Below are 20,792 nucleotides of genomic sequence, written 5' to 3'. Positions count from 1 at the left end.
GCGAAACATTGTAGCTTTTTTTCCAACGCAATGCAATTATTGGCACAAAAACAAATATATCGTTTTCAGTCAACTTCTCTAACTCTTATTTATCGACGAAATTGGACACGGTCGTTGGTCAAGGAGACTTAATGGTTTGCGGTCAACAAAACACTATTTTATCTGTTTGTTTGTTTTTATCTATTACTTTTTTCTGCAATAACACACAATGAAAACTGACTCAACAATAAACAATTCCTTGTGCTGCGATCTATTATATAAAACGGCAACAATATAGTTTTACTTAGCAATAACTTGAATGAGCGCTAAACAAGCTGCTCGCTTTGCATAAAGCGTGTTTGAGTCAGACAAACTTCGGAAACAGGTACAATAAACATTAGAGGTATTGTTTGAAATTGTTTAATGGAAAAGTTTAAATGTTTACTTATTATTAAAAAGTATTATTTTCTATCATCTACACATATTTGAAAAATTGATAAAATAAGTTGTGGGACAAAAATTGCTATACTCGTTTGAGTCTATAAAAATAATTATACTGTGCATTATTTTGTGCACATTTTGCATTTCATTAATAAAATTCTTGTAAATAACACTAAATGGAAAAATACAGTTTCTGCATAACACAAGTCGAAATACACACCCTCTGCTGATTTATAATATAATTTTTATTGAAGTATAATATCAATGCGATAATGATATAACAGAAAAAAAGCTTTACGCATTAATTAGAAAATATTATTTGAAAAATATATTATGAACTGTTTCATATAAAAGTGCTACATTAGCAGGTATAGATCTAAAAATGCTACATTTATAAGTAGATATATATGTACTTTTTCCTACTAATATGTTGAACGTAGAGCCTGAATTATTTAGCTTTTCCGACAGACAAGGATATTCAACTTGAAAATAGAGGAAAAGATGAAAGGTATTTTATAATCTAAATTTAGCTAGTTATAACTTTATTCAATATGAGAAGAAACCTTATCAGCGTCAAATTTCCTCGGAAATTTTAGATTGTCGCAGTCGTCCAAGTGGCATTCACGTTACGAATATTGAATCGTTTTTCATCTTTTTGATCCCGATGCTAATAATTAAATGATTTTTTTTTATGTGCAGCACGATGCCTTCCGATAGTATGGATGACATCGAGCTGAAGAACATTCAATTGCAATTTCCGGCACTGAGATACCTCTCCAGAGATGACGGTTCTGTACGGGAAGAAAGAGTGGAGACCGACAAAGGAAGTTTGCTAATAGCGGTGCAAGGAAATCGAGCAAAACCAGCTATCCTCACTTATCACGATCTAGGCCTTAACTGTGAGCAATTTTAATTAAAATGTTTAAAGTAATATATAGAGCTATGCAAAATATTTTAATCCTAGTCATAAAATTTCTTTAAATTACAACTTTTATTATAATGATGCTCTCTCTAAAGTGTGTATGTGTGTGTGTATATTATATATATATATATATATATAATCCTTTTTTTTTTCATATGAAAATTATTCTTTCAGACATTTCGAGCTTCCAGGCATTCTTCAATTACATCGATATGCGTGTTTTACTCGAAAACTTTTGCGTATATCACGTAAACGCACCCGGACAAGAGGAAGGTGCGCCTACGCTTCCCGAAGAGTGAGTTAATTTTTCAAATAATGAATATAAAAGAACATTAAGTTATTTTATCGATTTTTCAAATCAAAGTATCTATATGCAATAGACTTCTACAGCGCCGGTAATCAAAAAGATTCTTAGTTTTCATCAAGTAACAATTAAAGCAAGAATTCTTCTTTCTTTTATTAAAGATTTATTAAACAGTACGTTAATTAATAATTAGAGAACTTTTGATGCATATACATTAAGCCTCAATCTTTTCTAGATACACGTACGTCATTTTATAACATGCCAATTTAATTAACGAAAATCATTGACCTAATTAATATCTCAATCAATCTCAATCCAATTTCATTGACAGCTTGTTTATAACTCGTACTATAATTACGCAAAAATCTACGATTTGATAAAATAATTTTATACTCAAAACTCATTCTTTTCTTTTCATGATTTTCAAATAATTGATTATATAATACAATTTGTAATGGTAACACTTTCTTCCAAATTCACATGATGTATAGAGATTTATATGGCATTTAAACCTAGATTTCAAACCTAGAATCATATTTATATTTGTTGCGGCGTTAGAATAAACTGTATATTTTTGTATGACTTTTTAATCAATAATGTAGACAATTGCGTACGGTTTATTTCTAACACTGTGAGGATGGCCAAAATTAATGTGTTGAAATGCCCTAAATGTATTAATATATAAATTATTAGCACGCGCAGAGCTCTAGCATTTGACTCTTTAGCCCACCATATTTATTTTATTATTTTGATAATATATATAACAATAATAGAAGCAGAGCTTGATTGCAATTTTTATTGTTCTTTAATTTTCATAATTTTACTATTTTACATATATATTTTCTCATTATATAAATGTGCTTTTGCTTTATCGTAATATCAATAACTGTACATTTATACGAGTTCGAACTTATCGATTGTTACATAACTCTTCTTGCTAAGTTATTTTAAATAAAATCAACCATAATCGATAAAATTGAGATACGTGTTATATCTTTACATGTCATAATATTAATTCTTTGCAATCATATTATATATAAATCATTTATAATCTTAAAATTTATAAATCTTTAATTAAACAAATTAATGTAATGATTTATATAATGATTTTATTATCGTAAATATGTAATTATAATTAATATTTTATTTAAATTTTAAATATATTAATATAATAAATATTCAAAATATTTATTATATTAATACATTTAGAATTTAAATAAAATAATAAATTATAATTATTATAATCATAAAATCATTATATCAATTATTATATCAATTTGTTTAATTAGAGATTTATAACTTTTAAGATTATAAATAATGTATAAAAATAAATCGTGCATAGCTTGGCATAGCAAAGCGTGCACTGGATTAAAAAATTATCTTTTTTAAATATAATCGATTAAGTTAATCCTAAATCGAGATTTATCTCAAAAAAAACATACACTTAACTAAACATTGAATTATAAAATAATTTAAACCGCAATGCAGATTTGCATGCGGAGGTTTTGTCAATTGGTTTTGTTCGCGTGCCAAATCTCTTTGAAGGATATATAAATTTTAAATGTCGATATATCAATTATCGATTATTTTTGTTTATAGAATATTTGTCTCATAAACGACAATTTTTGATTTATTCAATATTTTTAATGACATTTCTTCGCGAAAGTTAAATTTGGAATTCAGATAGTTATTTCGCGCATACTTTGCTTAGACATCGATTTAACTTATAAGAGCTGCGTAACACTATTATCAAAGTGAAACATTGCGAATAATTTTTTAAAAACAAAATTCTTTATGTATTTATATATTATATATTTCAGTTACACTTATCCGTCCATGGAAGAGCTGGCCGAACAGCTGCTCTTCGTTCTCGGTCATTTTGGCATAAAATCCGTAATTGGTTTCGGAGTCGGTGCTGGCGCCAATATTCTGGCAAGATTTGCACTCGCTCATCCGGAGAAAGTAAATGCACTGTGCCTGATAAACTGTGTATCCACACAGGCAGGATGGATCGAATGGGGTTATCAAAAATTGAACGTGCGCCACCTGAGATCGCAGGGTATGACGCAGGGCGTACTCGATTATCTGATGTGGCACCATTTCGGCAGGGTAAGAATATGATATTGTTAATTGTAAATGTGTGAAACTTAAATTTGCAATGATTCTAGGTGTAATAGTAAACAATATTCCAATTGCAAAGATATTATTATGAAAGATTTCAATTATCTTAATATTGTAAAGTTATAATTCTATAATATTAAGATAATTTGATATATAATTAATATTAATATCATAAAAACAGATAAATAATTTTTTAATAAGATAAAGTATCGCAAGTTTAACTTTGTATCAATATTACTGACTTATATTTAAATTCGTAATCACAATTCTCGCGATATTTTTATATATATCCAAAACAAATTGAGTAAAAATTTATAAAATTATTTTCAATTATAATTTATATTTTCAATTTATACTACATATTTTTGTCATTATGACATATGTAGTCACATGAAATATCCAGCTTTAATTAACATTTGATTAATATAAACATCAATAATATAAACACGGATAATTTAAACATATTGCGTATATAAATTCTCTTCCAACTTCTTTTATGAAAGTTAATTGTGCAAGACTCATACTCTGTGGCTAATAAACCGCCATGCTTTTATGAGGCGCAAAATAATGTCAACCCAGTTAGCGTTCATGCGCGAGTGCAAGATGAATTATCGACGATGAAGCTTAAGCTTCCAAAGGCTCGATCTCCATGGAAACTAGAGATTAAACTGACAGTTTCTCGCTATTATACAACGTGAGAAGATTATTACGTTCAAAGACGACCTTTAACCTTTGAAAAAGCAAATATATTAAAATAATGAAAGATATCGATTTTTTGCAAGAAATACGTTTGTAGCGTATACAGTAAAAAATGTGTTTTTTAATTATGCTTAAATTTTTAAACAATTAAGAATAAAAAAATATTAATTGAAGTAATAGAAAATAATAATTTTCTGATGATATTAACTAATTTGCAAAAAAGAAATACATTTCTTATAACTGAGATAATAATTGTGATCATATATGTAATGTTACATAAGTCAATTATTTCACGATAAGCATGTCGTATTTTTAACACATTGTCAAAAAAAATAAAAAACGACCTTTAGCACGTGATTCACAAGATAAAAGCTTTGAAGGTTAATAAAGCGTACATTAGCTGAATTGTTATGAAACTTGGCCAACATTATTCGAAAGCACAAGGAAACATAAGTTTCAAACAAAAGTAACTGGATGTCGCGTTGTTTCCTATGCTCTATCATTTTGTTCCATTTCCATCTCACTAATGATAGGTTCTGTCGGTTGTTTTTACCACACTATACTGCGTCTCGAAGAAACCGGATCGTGAGCGCATAATACGCTCTTCGATCCACCGAGACTTCGAAATCATTCGATCGGCATATGTAGGTAATATGGGAGGTAAAAAGATGGGTTGCTTTGATTACAGACTCGCATGCAATCGCAAGATTAATATAATGCCGGCTGATGGCGTAAGGATAAAAGAATGATCACTAATGTCATTAGCGAGTCGAATGTATAATGGCGGTTTCATATAATATTAACGAATTTGCGCCACGTGTAATCAATGCGGTTTATTTTATAGAGAAAAATATTTCGAATTTTTATTATGCGACAAGCAATTAACCGGTTATGTAAAATATAAAACCAGTAAAAAAATGCAAGTGCTAATGAAGCTAAAATATACAAAGAGAAATGTATCTTTTATTAGATAAATTGATATTTATAAAGAAATTTCTTTCTGTAAATTAACGGATAATTACTTGTAATAATTTATTTGTGTTGCCTAAGGAAAAAGAAACTTTTAAAAAAATTTTATCTTTTTATCAATAATTTTTTGAATTATAATGTTTTACAAATAATAAGATATAAATTTAAAAATATCATAACTTTAATTTATTTTTTATTTTACGTGTATATGTATATGTGTGTGTATATGTGCGATGTGACACATATACACACAACATATATATAAATCATAATGATAATAAGAATTAAATTTTTAATGCTAATCATATTACAGATTAAATAGTACAATTTTGTAATATCTGCAATATAGAGCATATATTAAAATCGATATAATTTTGCAGGGAACCGAAGAGCGGAATCATGATTTGGTTCAAGTGTATAAGAACTACTTTGAGCGTCGTGTAAACCCAACGAATCTCGCATTATTTATCGACAGTTATGTTCGTCGCACGGATTTGAATATAATGAGGGAGTTGGATCCAACGCGTAAGAAGGAGGGATTGACGCTTAGTGTACCGGTGATAAACATCACGGGTGCTCTAAGCCCTCACGTCGACGACACCGTAACGTTAAATGGACGTTTAGATCCAACAAATAGCTCTTGGATGAAGGTAAGCGCCTTCATTACGCAGAATTTCATTAAACGCGTGACAGGAAATATGTGTATTTTATGGATTAAATTATTTAGTACACATGCAGAGTTTGTGATAGATAAATATTTAGTATAAGAGAAACATATAGCAATTGTGTAATTATTGTTTAGCACACGAGATAGATAACGATCTTTACTAAATTCACAAGTATAACTATATGAATGAGAAACTCTAAAATTTAATTATTATTTAATTATTATTTAATTTAGTTATTAATAGCAGCAAAGACTTCCGAAATTCAGATTAATCTTTAGCTTGCGAATGATAGATAATAGATTATGTCCTGTTTTTTTAGATATCGGATTGCGGTATGGTTTTGGAAGAACAACCGGGTAAAGTCAGCGAGGCGTTCCGACTATTTCTTCAAGGCGAAGGATATGGTAAGTGAGCGTTTTCGCGCGAACTATATTTCCGAAGTTAATCACCAAACTAGCAATTTTCGACAATTTTCATTGATCTTTATTAATATAAACAATTCGCGCACGCGTCGTCGAGTTTCATAAGAAAATATCTCGTGATCGCTTGCAAGCGGAAGTGTGAAACGCGTCAGTAATTACTGCCAACCAGCTAAAATATTTATGTCAGTAAGTGACGCAAGATATTTCGGTAGAAATGAATATAGAAAGTATATTTTTTCGTAATCAATGATATAGACATAATATGAGACAGAAAAAGAAAGAATCGCGGCCAATTTGTTCACAAATGATTGTAAATAATTATGCTCGAAAAAAAAGAACAAACTTCCAAGACTTTGCAGGTGGTCACGTCATCTTTCGCATGACTAAATGTCGAAATGAAAAAATGAGAAATTTCGATCATGCAATCATTTCTAACATTAAGTTCGCTCTTATCGACTGTCTGTCGATTCTGTCATTATTCATTAAAAATAATTGGCCTATATTGCAAATACTTTATATACTTCAATATTCTTTAGATAAAAATGCTCTTGGATCGACTACACTTTCTTTCGATAATAAATACTGTATAAATAATTCAAACGTCAGATATTCCTATCAATTAAATTAGGATCTTCATTTCAATATCAAGTTGACAACAAAATTATGTTTATAAATTAATTAAATTGTTTGAATAATTTAATCTTTAAAGAAACTAAGAAAATTTAATTCGTGCACATAATATCTAAGTACATGTTTTCTCTAAGTAAATATATTAAATCGAAACTCTTTATAAAATAGTTGCTGTTACAAGTTAACGTCTTAGAGTTTTAAGATCTCAAATTTTGTTTTATAACAACATTGTACACATGTTTTAAGTTATAGAATGTACTTTTCTGCTATAGACTACACACCCAGAATATTGTGCTTATATATTTATATAAATATTAAAATCGTAAATTTTCGCGTAATTTAATGATTAAATAATGCTCTTTTCAATTTGTCATTTTATTTAGCTTTTTAATCACAAGAACACTATAGAACCAATCACAGAACACTATGCTTTCTCACAAATCGATACAGATATAAAGTATGTATTTTAAGATCTGATTATACATTTTTTTCAATTAATTCTATGTTATATCTTTGCTTTTAGTCCTTTTTAACTGATCAGTACAAATTTATAGTAATTTATATAGCGGATAATTGCGAGTGGCATTCAAGTTGTCGCGTTGAATAAATTTGTTGTTTTATCGTCATCATTGTTATTGTTATTGCAAATCGTCGCTATTATACAAGTAGAATTTCCATGTTGTACAAGTGGCGTAATATTTACGTAATTGAATTGTGGTGTAACAGGGTCCTAATATTGTGTGTTCTCAATTATCACAATGCTAATCAATGATAAACTTGACAAATAAACTGCTTTAACTGTGTGCTAAAAAACGAATAGTGAAAGCTACCTGATTACACCGAGGTTCAAATACGTGTTCGAACATGTACCTCTATTCGTTGAAAAGCCACTGGCTCGACTTGATAAATAAAAAATAAAAAAAGGGTTGCATTAAATTCGTCTTCATGAATTTCGCTAACATATTCTTAAACTGTTAGAAAAAAAAAGAAATAAGGCAAAATAAGAAAGAAAAAGTATTATACATGTTCATCGACTTGCGCCTTTATTTCCCACGCGTCTCGGATCGATCGAGTGGTATGTATATATTACAACAATTTCTCTCAGCTGAACAGTAGCGTGATTAGTCTCGGCTTATTTGCTATTTCCTTTTTTTGTTTATTTTTCGGATAATTTCAAATGCTAAGGTTTGCGTTTAAGATAATACGCTTATAGAATAAGGTCAATAAGGTGTCGCATTATAATTAAAACTGAGCAGTCTGAATTTGATTATTGTCTAAAAAACGACTCAGATTTATTTGGTGTACTATCAAATATTCAAAATTATATATAATTAAAAATAATTTACGAGATAATGAAGAGATAATATTATTTAGACTACAAATATTTCTCGAAAATTGATTAAAGTAAAAAGATAAATTAATTTATTATTTGCAAATCGCGAAAATTATAATTATCTATTTTATGCAACATTAATATATGCACCTGAGTCGAGAGACAATAAACATTTTAAATTAGTTTTTGCATATTACAGCAAATACAATTTTGCAGCAATATTTAAATAAATCGATTGTTGCACTGTTAGTTTTTGCTATATTCCACTCGTAAATTAGAAAAAAAAAAAAAAAAAAAAACAATTGGTCTATCAATGTTGCGCACTAGAAATACTTTAAAAGTAGTAATTACGAATTCAGTGCGCCATGTAACGATGTTACAATTCAACAATGTTCATGTTCGATTTTTAAAAAGAATTTGTTATTTTATACGTTTTAGTGGTGAGATCCCCGCGGAAGCCCGTGAAGCCGACAACATCCGAAGGTAATTGTAATTAGGAATTGAAGGCCGCAAGGAGAGTCGAGCGCGCAGTTGGTCAATTAGGCCACGTCTATATGTTAAGTAAGTCGGAATTTAAACTTTTTTCGGAAGGTATGAGAGATACTAACTGAGAAAATGATACATCCTGGGCTACCTTGGACCCCGGAGATTTTCGAGAAAAACTAACTTCAACTAACCACTCTAATTCTCCTAACATTGCACTGATCTTGTCGACGTTGGTAATGACAAAAATGAAGAGAATTTATAACAATCGCCTTGTTAAACTTTTGTGTATATATTGACACATATAAATGTTAATTTATTTCCCCATATTTATTTCGCATCTATACGACTTTCTGTACTTATTTTGTTTTATATAAAACATTCACATAAGTTTTTTAAATAATTTAAAGAATTTCAGACGAAAACGAATATTGCCAATGCCCGGTGAAAAATTTATACTGAATTGGTCTTGTCGACTGAGTTCTTCTGTTTTATAGTCGATATAGTCGATAGCAACGTACTATACGATTTACAATATTAACAGGGACCGACCTGTTGCGCTACACTCTGTGATACAGGTGATCCAAATTGAAGTATTCACTTTACGTAAATAAAAAAAAGAAGAGAAAAACCAACTCATTTATTACAACAGCACACATTCATATTAGAGCATTTTTTTATAAATTTGTTTTTTTTTTAAATAACCGAAAGACAGAACAAAGCAATCTCGCACCTGGGCAATATATAGAATAGTGAACAATTCATGCTAATTCACAATGTCTCGCTACGTACACACAACACTAACAATACATCTGACAATGAGTCTTCTTTTTTATTTTGCATGTACGCTTTCTTTTATTTATATTCTTCGTTCGGCGATTTTCTATGTGACAAAATTTGAACGAACGAACGGAATTACATGCGCGTTACAAACCTCTTCAAGGCGAAATTAACGACGACAATACGAAGTTGAGGATATTATCTTTCTCTTATTTTCTTTTACAGTGGCCCCGCTGTCGCCGTTAAAAATGGCTGATTACCGATTGGCTTCGTTAGAGGGACTGAATCACGTTTGCAGCAAGAAGTTCGACTGGCCTACCGCGACCATACACATCACGGAGAATCCGATATCGGAGGCAGTCGTTTGTTAAACGTTAATCACCGAATTTCACCGTCATCATTGATTTTCGTTACGCAAATGAGCATAATTTAAAGATGCAATTCGATTGATATCGATAATTTAGAAATGTTTCGTCGGGGCAACGATCCTTTGCGGTACTAATCACTGATTCGGAGCTTTTCCTCTTTTCGGAGCTTTACGTCGCGTCGGCACGATATTTATATTTTAATTGCGATTTGCGCTGGATCGACCATATGCGTTCGTAATAAATGTTTAATTCTAAATAATTATAAGTTAAGAGCTTTAACGAAAAGATTTACTATATTTAAGAGACATTTAGATGTTTTATCAATATTATACTTGTGCTCGGCATGCGATGTTGTTAGGACTATCGATTATATCGAATAAGAATAAATGTGAGAAGATAATGTTATCGTTGTATGATTGGATATATGTTGAATTTTATTTTTAAGAAATTTAATGAACAGTGCAGAACAACTTTTTAGCATCATTTTTTTATCGCGTAAAATTATGTTTCACAACTATTTTAACGGATATGATTAATTGTTTAATTAATTGTTTATTTAAACGTTTACTTAAATGACGGGAAAAATTATGTTTAAAAGTTTTAAGGGACATCTTCACCTCCTTTTTTTATAGATATTTATTTTAATACTATTGCCCAAATTTGAAAAACTATTCAACATTTCTATATACACAAGTATACGTTAAAACACAAACAAAATCGCGAAAACTTTCCAAAAACATAAACTAAATAAATTAAATATACGATGACTAAAAAAAAAAAAAGTTTACTACAAGAAAATGACATTTCCCTTGATGTAAAATGTGAAGAAAACTTACATTAGGCATTAATTTTGAAGAAAACGATGCATTGTGTAAATTCTGAATGAGTATCAAAAAAGTATTAAATAACATCGCAAAATGTCGAAATGTAATGACAGTAAGACAGTATAGATAAACGCGCACTTTCGCTTTTCGTGTTTATGACAAGAGAAAATTATACTAAAGGTAACAAACTGGCAGCAACTTTTAACGAGTTGCGCATATAGCTTCTTAACGAAATAACGTCAAATAAATTCTGTCTACATCTACCGCGCAGTATATAATGTAAAAGAATTAATTCGCAGAGTGCGATTTAAAGTAATAGAAACAAATCTACTACATCCGTACATCAAAAGCCAATTCGCTAAAGAGAGCCTTGTTTTGCTAATAATATATAAAAGTAATGATAAAACTATTTTTTTTTAATTCTGAGAAAATTATTTAAGCAGTTTATGCGCTTTATCTATTATCTATTCACATCAACATGATTTGTAATCGTAAAGAATCAGCCAATCTTGAGCCATTTATAATTGCAATATTTTTTTCGCCTTTTTCTATACACAAATAAATTTAATTACGATTACATTATTTAAGATTTTAAAATAACAAGGCTAAAATGGTAATAAAAATGCATTACAGAATCGATTATGAGATTGGTATTACTGGACGGGTCAGATATTCTCGATAAAATTGCTTATATTTCTTTAGAAACACTGAATTTTATATGACGAAGCTGCCATCTTTTATAAACAGATTGCCGAAAGTCGACTTTTTATTTTAGACTCCATCGATTTTTCTATATTATTTATTTGTGTTTACGCACCGTTCGCACCTTTTCTTTAATTAATAAAAAAAGAGACTGCCCATATGAGGAAGAAAGAACGCATATGCGTATATCTTTAAAAATATTGTAAAAAGAGAAGGGAATACGTAATTAGTTATAGTAAAAAGTAAGAAAGCGTCAAGTTCGGTATCTTTATCGAGCTTGCTTGAGCCTGTAGCGTGATATAAAAAGACGTGCCTGTTATAAAATGTCATACATAGAGAGAGCTTTCGAAAGTTTGATCGCCTTTAATTTTCTATATATATATATGATTCTAGCGTATTCCCCGAAATTCCTCATTTTTCGCGCGTCTTCTTTCAAAACATCACGTTCACGATGCGATAATCGGCAACCGTCATATATCTTTTTCTAACTCAACTCTTCAGAAATTGATTTAATTGAGAGTAATCGACAAACAAATTGAATATATTTTAAATCGAGAAAAAAATAAATAACAAGAAATTTGATGATAAAAAATAAATCTTTTAAAATAATGATAAATTAAATCTGTTTTTATATACATATAACATTACGTCAAATAGATTCTCTATGAAAAGTTTAAAAATTTACAATTTAAAACATTTATAGATATCGTTGACGTATAATGTGCATATCGAAACAGTGAGTTACATTTTTTTTCTTATTTTGCGACAAGTTATATGATAAAAAATGCGCGAGAACGACGAAGGAAGTAAAAACAGCGAAGATCTCGAGGGGCAGAAGGTTTAATCGTTTCATAAAAAAGAGAATTTATAAACATATATATATAATATAGGTATTATATACATATATGTAATCTACACACACATACGTCGCGTTATTTAGATTACAAATTGAGGCAATGATAGTCGAGAGCATAGTATTAGAATTGCGGAGCTCGATACAAAATAAGTAACGCACGCATTAAACGTTGCTAATGCGGACGCTATATGGATATATAACGTAGCTTTTAAGGACGCTCCGCCGTTAATCCTTTCGTTTCCAGGTAGAGAAATTCCCCTGCGGACAAATGTCACGAACTATCTCGACGCTCAAAACAACGAATTTGTTGAATCTCTGTACATCGACTGTATATTGTTGAATTTAATTAGACATATCGGCCGAGCCCACAATAAGCGATATCATCAAATTGTTCGTCAACTGATCGATCTTAATTCACGATTTTAATCCTCGTATTCGTCAAAGTTACTCGTGAGACAGGCGCATATCAGTACGGTAAATTTTTAAACAATTTTTCAACGACAAAAGGACCTATCGGGATTTGTATCTACATTTTAATTGGCGCATTAATGTCAAAGAATATCACTCGGAAGAAGACGCGGCAATGCCGTTAGTCTCGAAATTATCCTGCAGGGTCGAGAGAGCAAAGAAAGAGATCGATTTTCAACATCCATTTCTACCTCGCGCGAAGATAACACACGGTTTTCCTTCGCCGCATGACGCGCAAAGTTTACATCCTCGAATAAAATTTCTAATTTTCCACGTGACATCGCGAAACAGATTGTAGCGAGGTGCATTAATGTCACTCAATATAAATGAGACATATTACAGTAAGCGAAATAAAATTAGCTCTGGAGCTTGATTAACATATAAATATTATATATACATATAAATATATTATACAAGAGTTAAATGACACGTGCGCACCGAATATGCATCTTGTTATTTATAATAAACAGAAAGAAAAAAATAATAAAATCCTTTAACACCTTCTTTCCTTTTATTCCACCTGCTTCGATATTCGGTATTTTAGGTCAATAGTAAAAATTATTAAATGCATAAAATTTCCTACATTTTTTAATCAATAAAAAATTATAGTGCCGAATTCAATGTTATATTTGAAATATTACGTGCACATCTTTTTTAGAAACAAAACTCTGATATTAAATATCCATAAGTAAAGAGGAACGAGTTAATTAAGAGTCAGGCGCAGTAAACAAAGCGCAATTTCTTTTCTTTTTCAATATAATTTAATTTTTTAATTTATTTGGACCATCATCAACCACTGTCAAAAAGAATACATAAAACAATAAAGCGTGAACTATAAAATTATAAAATTCATATATAATACATATATAATACATATATAAAATTAAGTAAAAATGTGTATACGTTTTTGATTTGATTTTTTTATTTCATACGACCTTCAGTAACCTCTACAACGGACAAGTGCATTAAGCCTCCCTCCGCTTCCAAATGTTAAGGAATGAAAAACACGGCACTAGTTGTTCGGAAACATTATATAATGTCTACATTTGATAGATTATCGCGTAAGTTAGAGAATGAAACGTTAGAGAAAAAACACGAAAACGGAGTTATAAAACGAAAGCTACTTACCACATGCATTTTAAGACACCGCAAGCCATATGAATTGGAACGCAACTCAGTTACATTAATCAGTTACAATGATGATGTCATTATGCATGACATTTACAAAGTACAAAACGAGATCTGCTAACATTTTTTTATACGTTGAGATAACGTTAATATCGCGCGCCAGATTTAAACTTTAGGAAGACTTACATTAGTACACTTGTCCGTTGTACCTATAAGTTACTGAGAATTACAGAAATATATATTATATTATACCTTTTTATAAGCCACGCTTTACTGTTATGTGTATTTTTTGACAATGCTGATAATCTAAATATGAGAACGAAACGTACGAATGTTAACAATTAATAAATCATATTGAAAAGACAAATAATTTGCGTTTCATTTACGTGTCTGGCTCTGAATTAGTCCGTTTTCTCTAATTTGTGGAATTTAAATATTTATCGAAATCATTTATTTTAAATCAAATATTCAAATAAAAAATTTAATATGTAAAAATTATAAAAAAGTGGAATAAGAGTAAAATAAGATAAAAATTAAATAACTACTAAAATTAATTGTTAAACAATTTTAATTATATATAAAATATTTCAAATAAAAATTAATTATTACTGTTGTATCTTTTTAAAAATTCTTTGCTGGTTTTAATTATTCTATGATATAAAACATGATATATTTTGTAAAAAAAACAGTGGGTAAAGTTTGGGAAAGAAGATATATTTTGTTCGAATGTTTGTTAAGATGCAAGATATTTCAACGATTTCTATAGCAAATTATCAGGGCATACCATCTGTACATATAAGATTTATTACGAAATTCACACTCTCTTACATGTGCGGAAAAAAGCCGAGAGCGAGAAAAAAAGTGAAAAATATGCTGGTCGTGCTATCCAGATCCTGTTTGGGAATCGTCGCTTTAAGGAGAGTAACGTTTTAAAAAGAAAGGAAAAGAAATGAACGGCAAGCGCATGATAAAGTCATCTGCATTTTTATGTAAAGACCGTAATTAACCCTATCGTTATTAACTCTAGAAACAGTGACGGCACTTTGTTAAAATTCGAAGAAAATTTTCTTAATTAAAATATCTTGCTGCCGCAATAAAATTACTAAAATTTTAGAATAGTGACATTTTGATTCACTTATTAGCAAATCAGATGCTATTTTCATCAAGAATGAGCACATATTCACGATGCAGGCACATTATTTTAATAGTTGATGCGCAATTCTAAATAAAGCCAGTTAATCAATCATCTAAATGACAGAAGATACGCATGTGTGAAACATTTAATTTTTCTGTTTGATTACTTTAACATGGATACAGAAAGCTCAATAGATTTATTAGAAACATGTGACTTGGGTTTCAATTGTATTGCACGATAATGCAATGTAATAAATCTGCTTGTATACTGTGACAGATTATAATTGTTTATAGCGGATCATTTTTTATCGAAAAGACATTGCAGAATTATGATATAGATATAAAATAATCTATACACATAGAGAATTTTCTTTTAGAATTTATCCTGAAAATCATGATAATTGTGGAACAATATGGTATGGAAAGAATTTTATGAGAATTTCTTTGATTGATATTTATCACAATATAAATAATATCTATTACAATAAAATAAAAATATGTTTGATTAATTGTACTATGCAGTTTAGTAAAATTAATTAAACATGTTTTATATTTTATTGTGATAGATATTATTATTTTTATTGTGATAAATATTAATCAGGGAAATTCTCATAAAATTCTTTTCATACCATATTGTCCCACGATTACCATGATTTTCAGAGTAAATTATAAGAGAAAATTCTCTCATTGTCAGTGTAGAAACATGTGACGGCACTTTGTTAAAATTCGAAGAAAATCATCTTAATTAAAATATTTTGCTGCCGCAAATAAAATTACTAAAATTTTAGAATAGTAACATTTTGATTTACTTATTAGCAAATCAGATGCTATTTTCATCGAGAATGAGCACATATTCACAATGCAGGCATTGTTTTAAGTTGACATTATTTTAAGTTGATGCGCAATTCTAAATAAAGCCAGTTAATCAATCATCTAAATGACAGAAGATACGCATGTGTGAAACATTTAATTTATCTGTTTGATTACTTTAACATGGATACAGAAAGCTCAATAGATTTATTAGAAACATGTGACTTGGGCTTCAATTGTATTGCACGATAATGCAATGTAATAAATCTGCTTGTATATTTTGACAGATTATAATTGTTTATAGCGGATCATTTTTTATCGAAAAAACATTGCAGAATTATGATTATAGAATATATATATATAAAATAATCTATATACAGAGAGAATTTTCTCTTAGAATTTATCTTGAAAATCATGGTAATTGTGGGATAATATGGGCTGGAAAGAATGAGAATTTCTTTGATTAATATTTATGACAATAAAAATAATAATATCTATTACAATAAAATATAAAATGTTTGATTAATTTTACTATGCAGTTTAGTAAAATTAATCAAACATGTTTTATATTTTATTGTGATAGATATTATTATTTTTATTGTGATAAATATTAATCAGAGAAATTCTCATAAAATTCTTTTCATACCATATTGTCCCACGATTACCATAATTTTCAGGGTAAATTCTAACAAAAAATTTTCTCAGTGTATAGCATTCAAAGCATAGCAATTTTCTCCAGAAAAAAAGATTGGTGATAAATTAACGATAGATTTATAAAATCATAATAAATGACAAATTACATAAAAAAGATTACAAAGTAAAATACTTTGATATCTTTTTACATAACAGATCGATTTTCAAAAAATATAAATATTGTACTAATTTAATTGAAAGTAGCGATTATACTACATCACGTTACGACAGATTAATATCATAAATGTTCAAAAAATTGCATAAACAATTTAATAAATTGGAAGTTATCACAAAATGCAATATTTAAATGCAATTATGATTATCTTATTAAGGTATACAATTCTTTTACTATAATAAATAATAGAAATCTAGAAATATTTAAGAGAAAAATTCTTTAGAATCAGATTAAAAAATTTTTTTTTAATTGTAATGAGAAACTTTTACAAATAAAAAAAAGACAATATGTAATGCGACATTTATATAGTTTATTCCTTGTTCACGTTTCTCTTTTACGGTTTTCTTCGGGACACGATCACAAATATACTTTGTACGTGCGTGCATTCGCGACAAGAAACCAGTCTTCTCAACAATTTTTGCAACGATAAAACGACTAACATCTTCGTGGAATCGACAAGATTGTACACGCACATCCGTTCAAAAGAAAAATATATCTTCCGCGTACTTGTTTTGTTCTTGTTTTGCGCATATTATCTTAATTGTCAACTTTTAGCAACTTTTATACATTTGCTGATTAATATAAATATATTTCAAAAATCGTAGAATTGTGAAAATTCTACTAAAAATTGTATAGTAATAAGTTTATCGTAATTAATTAAAATTACGATGTCAGATTATAAAATATTTGAGACAAACATCATTTATTTCAGACATTTTCCAAAGCAAAATGTACGAACCTTTCCTCGATGTTGTCTGCTCGATCGGCGTACATAAAGAGGATGAAAACTCCGAAAACATCTCGATACATTTTGAGTCCTGGTGATCCAGAGAATTTGAGGCAACTTCATGCAGCTTTTCGACGACCAACAGCCGTTGCACAATCACTCGCATTCGAGGCACATATTCTTTCGCATTTTTACTATAAAGAGAACAAAGTTTATCAATTATTTTATCAATATTTACATATTCAAACTCAGAGAAACCACAGACTATTCAACGCATTAATGATATCTTCAAATCAACAATCAATCTCTCTACCTACAAAGAATTCGTGCCAAGTATATAGTAATTTATATTTCTCCGAGTCTATTATTGTCATACATTCACATTTATATCAAATTATTTTGCCGCTTGTCTCTCGAATGTAAGCAAGACACTCTGATAAACGCATTACGTGAAATTCAGTACGCGTCCTGCCGGATTTGAATTCGCCATAACCGTCGCGGTTAGATTCAGCTACGGCGCATATCAATTATCAATCGCGAGCTCGACACGAAAAGACTTTGATCGAAATTCTGTGAGAGGTTCTACCTACCGGATCTACTTATTCTCATCTCTCGTTCATCTCGCCGCTGTGCGAAAGAATCGGCCCATCGTCAATATATACGTGATAATGAAAGCTTATCCCGAGATGCGATAACACGCACGATCCGCATCATTGCATTGCAATGCAAGCACCGACGACGAGCGCCGAGCCGCCGAGCGCGGCAACCGCCGAAATCTTCGGCAATCTTCGGCCGAGCTCGTGAGCGTCCGTGAACGTCACGCCGACTAGCGGCGCAGCGGCTCGTCTCCTCGGTTTATTCTTGCCTCGACCGACGTGGGAGGAGGTTCGCGCGCGCGTCGTAAATATTCCGCACTCGCATGGGGACGGTTGAGAAAAATATTTCGTGCATCCTTTTGTTTATGTAAATCTTGCATCGCGAAAAACATTCACGTCATGAGCCCTTCGTCTTAATCGATAATAATGCAAGTGTATACTCGTGCTTTCGGTGAACAGTGCTTCGGAGAGTTGGTTATCGTCGGAATATAATCGTCGGGAGAGGCTGAATCAGTTTCAAAACAAACATATCCACGTGTGTTGATACTATTCCATGTGAAAATACCTCGGAAGATTACAATTCACAAGCGTTTTGATAGTTGTTTGGACGAATGATGCATCCCGATGCATCGATCGTGAATAAAAGGAAACGTTGATTATTCCGCACGCGAAATTTGAAACCGTCGTGAAGCGCGCGCGACTTCACACCGCTGCGTCGCCGTGCGTTCCCAGGTTAGGAAACTGTTGTGTCGCTAAATGTGAAACTACGCGCATCGTCGTCGGGTTGACGTGGAGTTGAAAGGGTTCCCGCGATTAACGGTCGCGAATGTGCAGTGATAGTGCAATGGATATGCGTCGCCGATTGTTGTGAGGGTGCCCGGAGTTTCCTCGACCTCTCTGGATCACGAGGACTCAGGATGACGCCGGCCAGGATCTTCGGAATCTACGTGCTCTTCATGATGACCTGCGTCTACCGAGCGGACGTCATCGAGGAAAGAGGTTAGTACACCGTGCTTCTTTTAAAAATTTAATGTACTTTGCAAATTGCAATGTACTTTGCAAAAATTGAATGTACTTTTGCAAATCCTGCTATGGCGATGACAGAGAAATATTCTCGAAAAATATGAAACATTCAAGTGTGTGTCAAACTTTATTATCAGTTAGATAAACTGATGATGTTCGAGCGAAATAATCACGAGTTAACAGGTAGTTGGAGGTAGAGTGAGATTAATATATATATACTTATATAGCATTCATTTGGATTATTCGAATCTTTCTTAATTAAAATAATTTAAATATGCGCGGAATTTTGAAAGATTTTCTGTTGTTTATCACATGTTTTATCTTACAATATGTGTATAAAGTTGGATGTGTCTTTTGTTGCGATATCTTGCACAAAAAGTAAATTTTTCAATAATAATTCATAGAATTTTCAAGAATTATTAAATTAATATTAGATAACATTTAACTTAATTATCTAAAAATATAAATATTTAATTTCCATTCAAATATAAATGGATTATTGCAATTTTTTATCTTAATTGATTGTACGTAAAAATATGTAATTGTAGAATTTTTAATGAAAAGTCTTGTTAACAGATAGAATGAGATTAATATATATATACTTATATAGCATTCATTTGGATTATTCGAATCTTTCTTAATTAAAATAATTTAAATATGCGTGGAATTTTGAAAGATATTCTGTTGTTTATCACATGTGTGTTTTATCTCACAATGTGTAAAGTTGAATGTGTCTTTTGTTGCGATATCTTGCACAAAAAGTAAATTTTTCAATAATAATTCATAGAATTTTCAAGAATTATTAAATTAATATTAGATAACATTTAACTTAATTATCTAAAAATATAAAATATTTAATTTCCTTCAAATATAAATGGATTATTGCAATTTTTTATCTTAATTGATTGTACGTAAAAATATGTAATTGTAGAATTTTTAATGAAAAGTCTTGTTAACAGATAGAGTGAGATTAATATATATATACTTATATAGCATTCATTTGGATTATTCGAATCTTTCTTAATTAAAATAATTTAAATATGCGTGGAATTTTGAAAGATATTCTGTTGTTTATCACATGTGTGTTTTATCTCACAATGTGTAAAGTTGAATGTGTCTTTTGTTGCGATATCTTGCACAAAAAGTAAATTTTTCAATAATAATTCATAGAATTTTCAAGAATTATTAAATTAATATTAGATAACATTTAACTTAATTATCTAAAAATATAAATATTTAATTTCCATTCAAATATAAATGGATTATTGCAATTTTTTATCTTAATTGATTGTACGTAAAAATATGTAATTGTAGAATTTTTAATGAAAAGTTTTGTTAACAGATAGAGTGAGATTAATATATATATACTTATATAGCATTCATTTGGATTATTCGAATCTTTCTTAATTAAAATAATTTAAATATGCGTGGAATTTTGAAAGATATTCTGTTGTTTATCACATGTGTGTTTTATCTCACAATGTGTAAAGTTGAATGTGTCTTTTGTTGCGATATCTTGCACAAAAAGTAAATTTTT

At 30.0% G+C, this 20,792-nt stretch overlaps 3 protein-coding genes across 11 annotated transcripts in view; 2 read left to right on the top strand and 1 right to left on the bottom strand.

Moving 5' to 3' along the window:
- The window catches only part of Mesk2 (misexpression suppressor of KSR 2), a 34,366-nt gene extending 23,466 nt beyond the window's left edge, over nucleotides 1-10,900 (top strand). For 5 of the 8 annotated variants that reach the window (XM_083039039.1, XM_083039034.1, XM_083039037.1 and 2 more), the window contains 7 exons: nucleotides 1,120-1,319; nucleotides 1,517-1,637; nucleotides 3,467-3,755; nucleotides 5,816-6,085; nucleotides 6,423-6,507; nucleotides 8,927-8,971; nucleotides 9,977-10,900. In XM_083039039.1, the coding sequence (XP_082895165.1) occupies nucleotides 1,124-1,319; nucleotides 1,517-1,637; nucleotides 3,467-3,755; nucleotides 5,816-6,085; nucleotides 6,423-6,507; nucleotides 8,927-8,971; nucleotides 9,977-10,122 (1,152 nt within the window). In that variant the 5' untranslated portion in view covers nucleotides 1,120-1,123 and the 3' untranslated portion in view covers nucleotides 10,123-10,900. Of the gene's footprint in view, nucleotides 1-1,119; nucleotides 1,320-1,516; nucleotides 1,638-3,466; nucleotides 3,756-5,815; nucleotides 6,086-6,422; nucleotides 6,508-7,538; nucleotides 8,092-8,926; nucleotides 9,050-9,976 lie in introns of those variants that run through there. The other 3 variants (XR_014425423.1, XM_083039033.1, XM_083039036.1) reach the window with 3 other exon arrangements.
- Fkbp14 (peptidyl-prolyl cis-trans isomerase Fkb14) overlaps nucleotides 1-18,368 on the bottom strand; it is a 172,772-nt gene extending 154,404 nt beyond the window's left edge. The window contains exons 1-2 of one of the 2 annotated variants that reach the window (XM_083039042.1): nucleotides 18,227-18,368; nucleotides 17,649-17,830 (exon numbers count right to left, since the gene is read on the bottom strand). The gene's annotated coding sequence lies outside the window, so the exon portion shown is untranslated. Of the gene's footprint in view, nucleotides 1-14,097; nucleotides 14,143-17,648; nucleotides 17,831-18,226 lie in introns of those variants that run through there. The other variant, XM_083039043.1, reaches the window with a different exon arrangement.
- A 138-nt stretch (nucleotides 18,369-18,506) lies between these two features.
- Egfr (epidermal growth factor receptor) overlaps nucleotides 18,507-20,792 on the top strand; it is a 147,873-nt gene continuing 145,587 nt past the window's right edge. Inside the window, exon 1 of the mRNA XM_083039088.1 lies at nucleotides 18,507-19,231. Coding sequence (XP_082895214.1) covers nucleotides 19,150-19,231 — 82 coding nt within the window. The 5' untranslated portion in view covers nucleotides 18,507-19,149. The remainder of the gene's footprint in view (nucleotides 19,232-20,792) is intronic.

This window comes from Prenolepis imparis, unplaced genomic scaffold, assembly GCF_030444845.1.
Source record: "Prenolepis imparis isolate NDT839.2.m4 unplaced genomic scaffold, iyPreImpa1.0 SCAF_5, whole genome shotgun sequence".
In the NCBI taxonomy this organism is placed as follows: Eukaryota; Metazoa; Arthropoda; class Insecta; order Hymenoptera; family Formicidae; genus Prenolepis; species Prenolepis imparis.
Note: the sequence above shows the minus strand (reverse complement) of the source record. Positions and strands in the feature narration are given on the sequence as shown.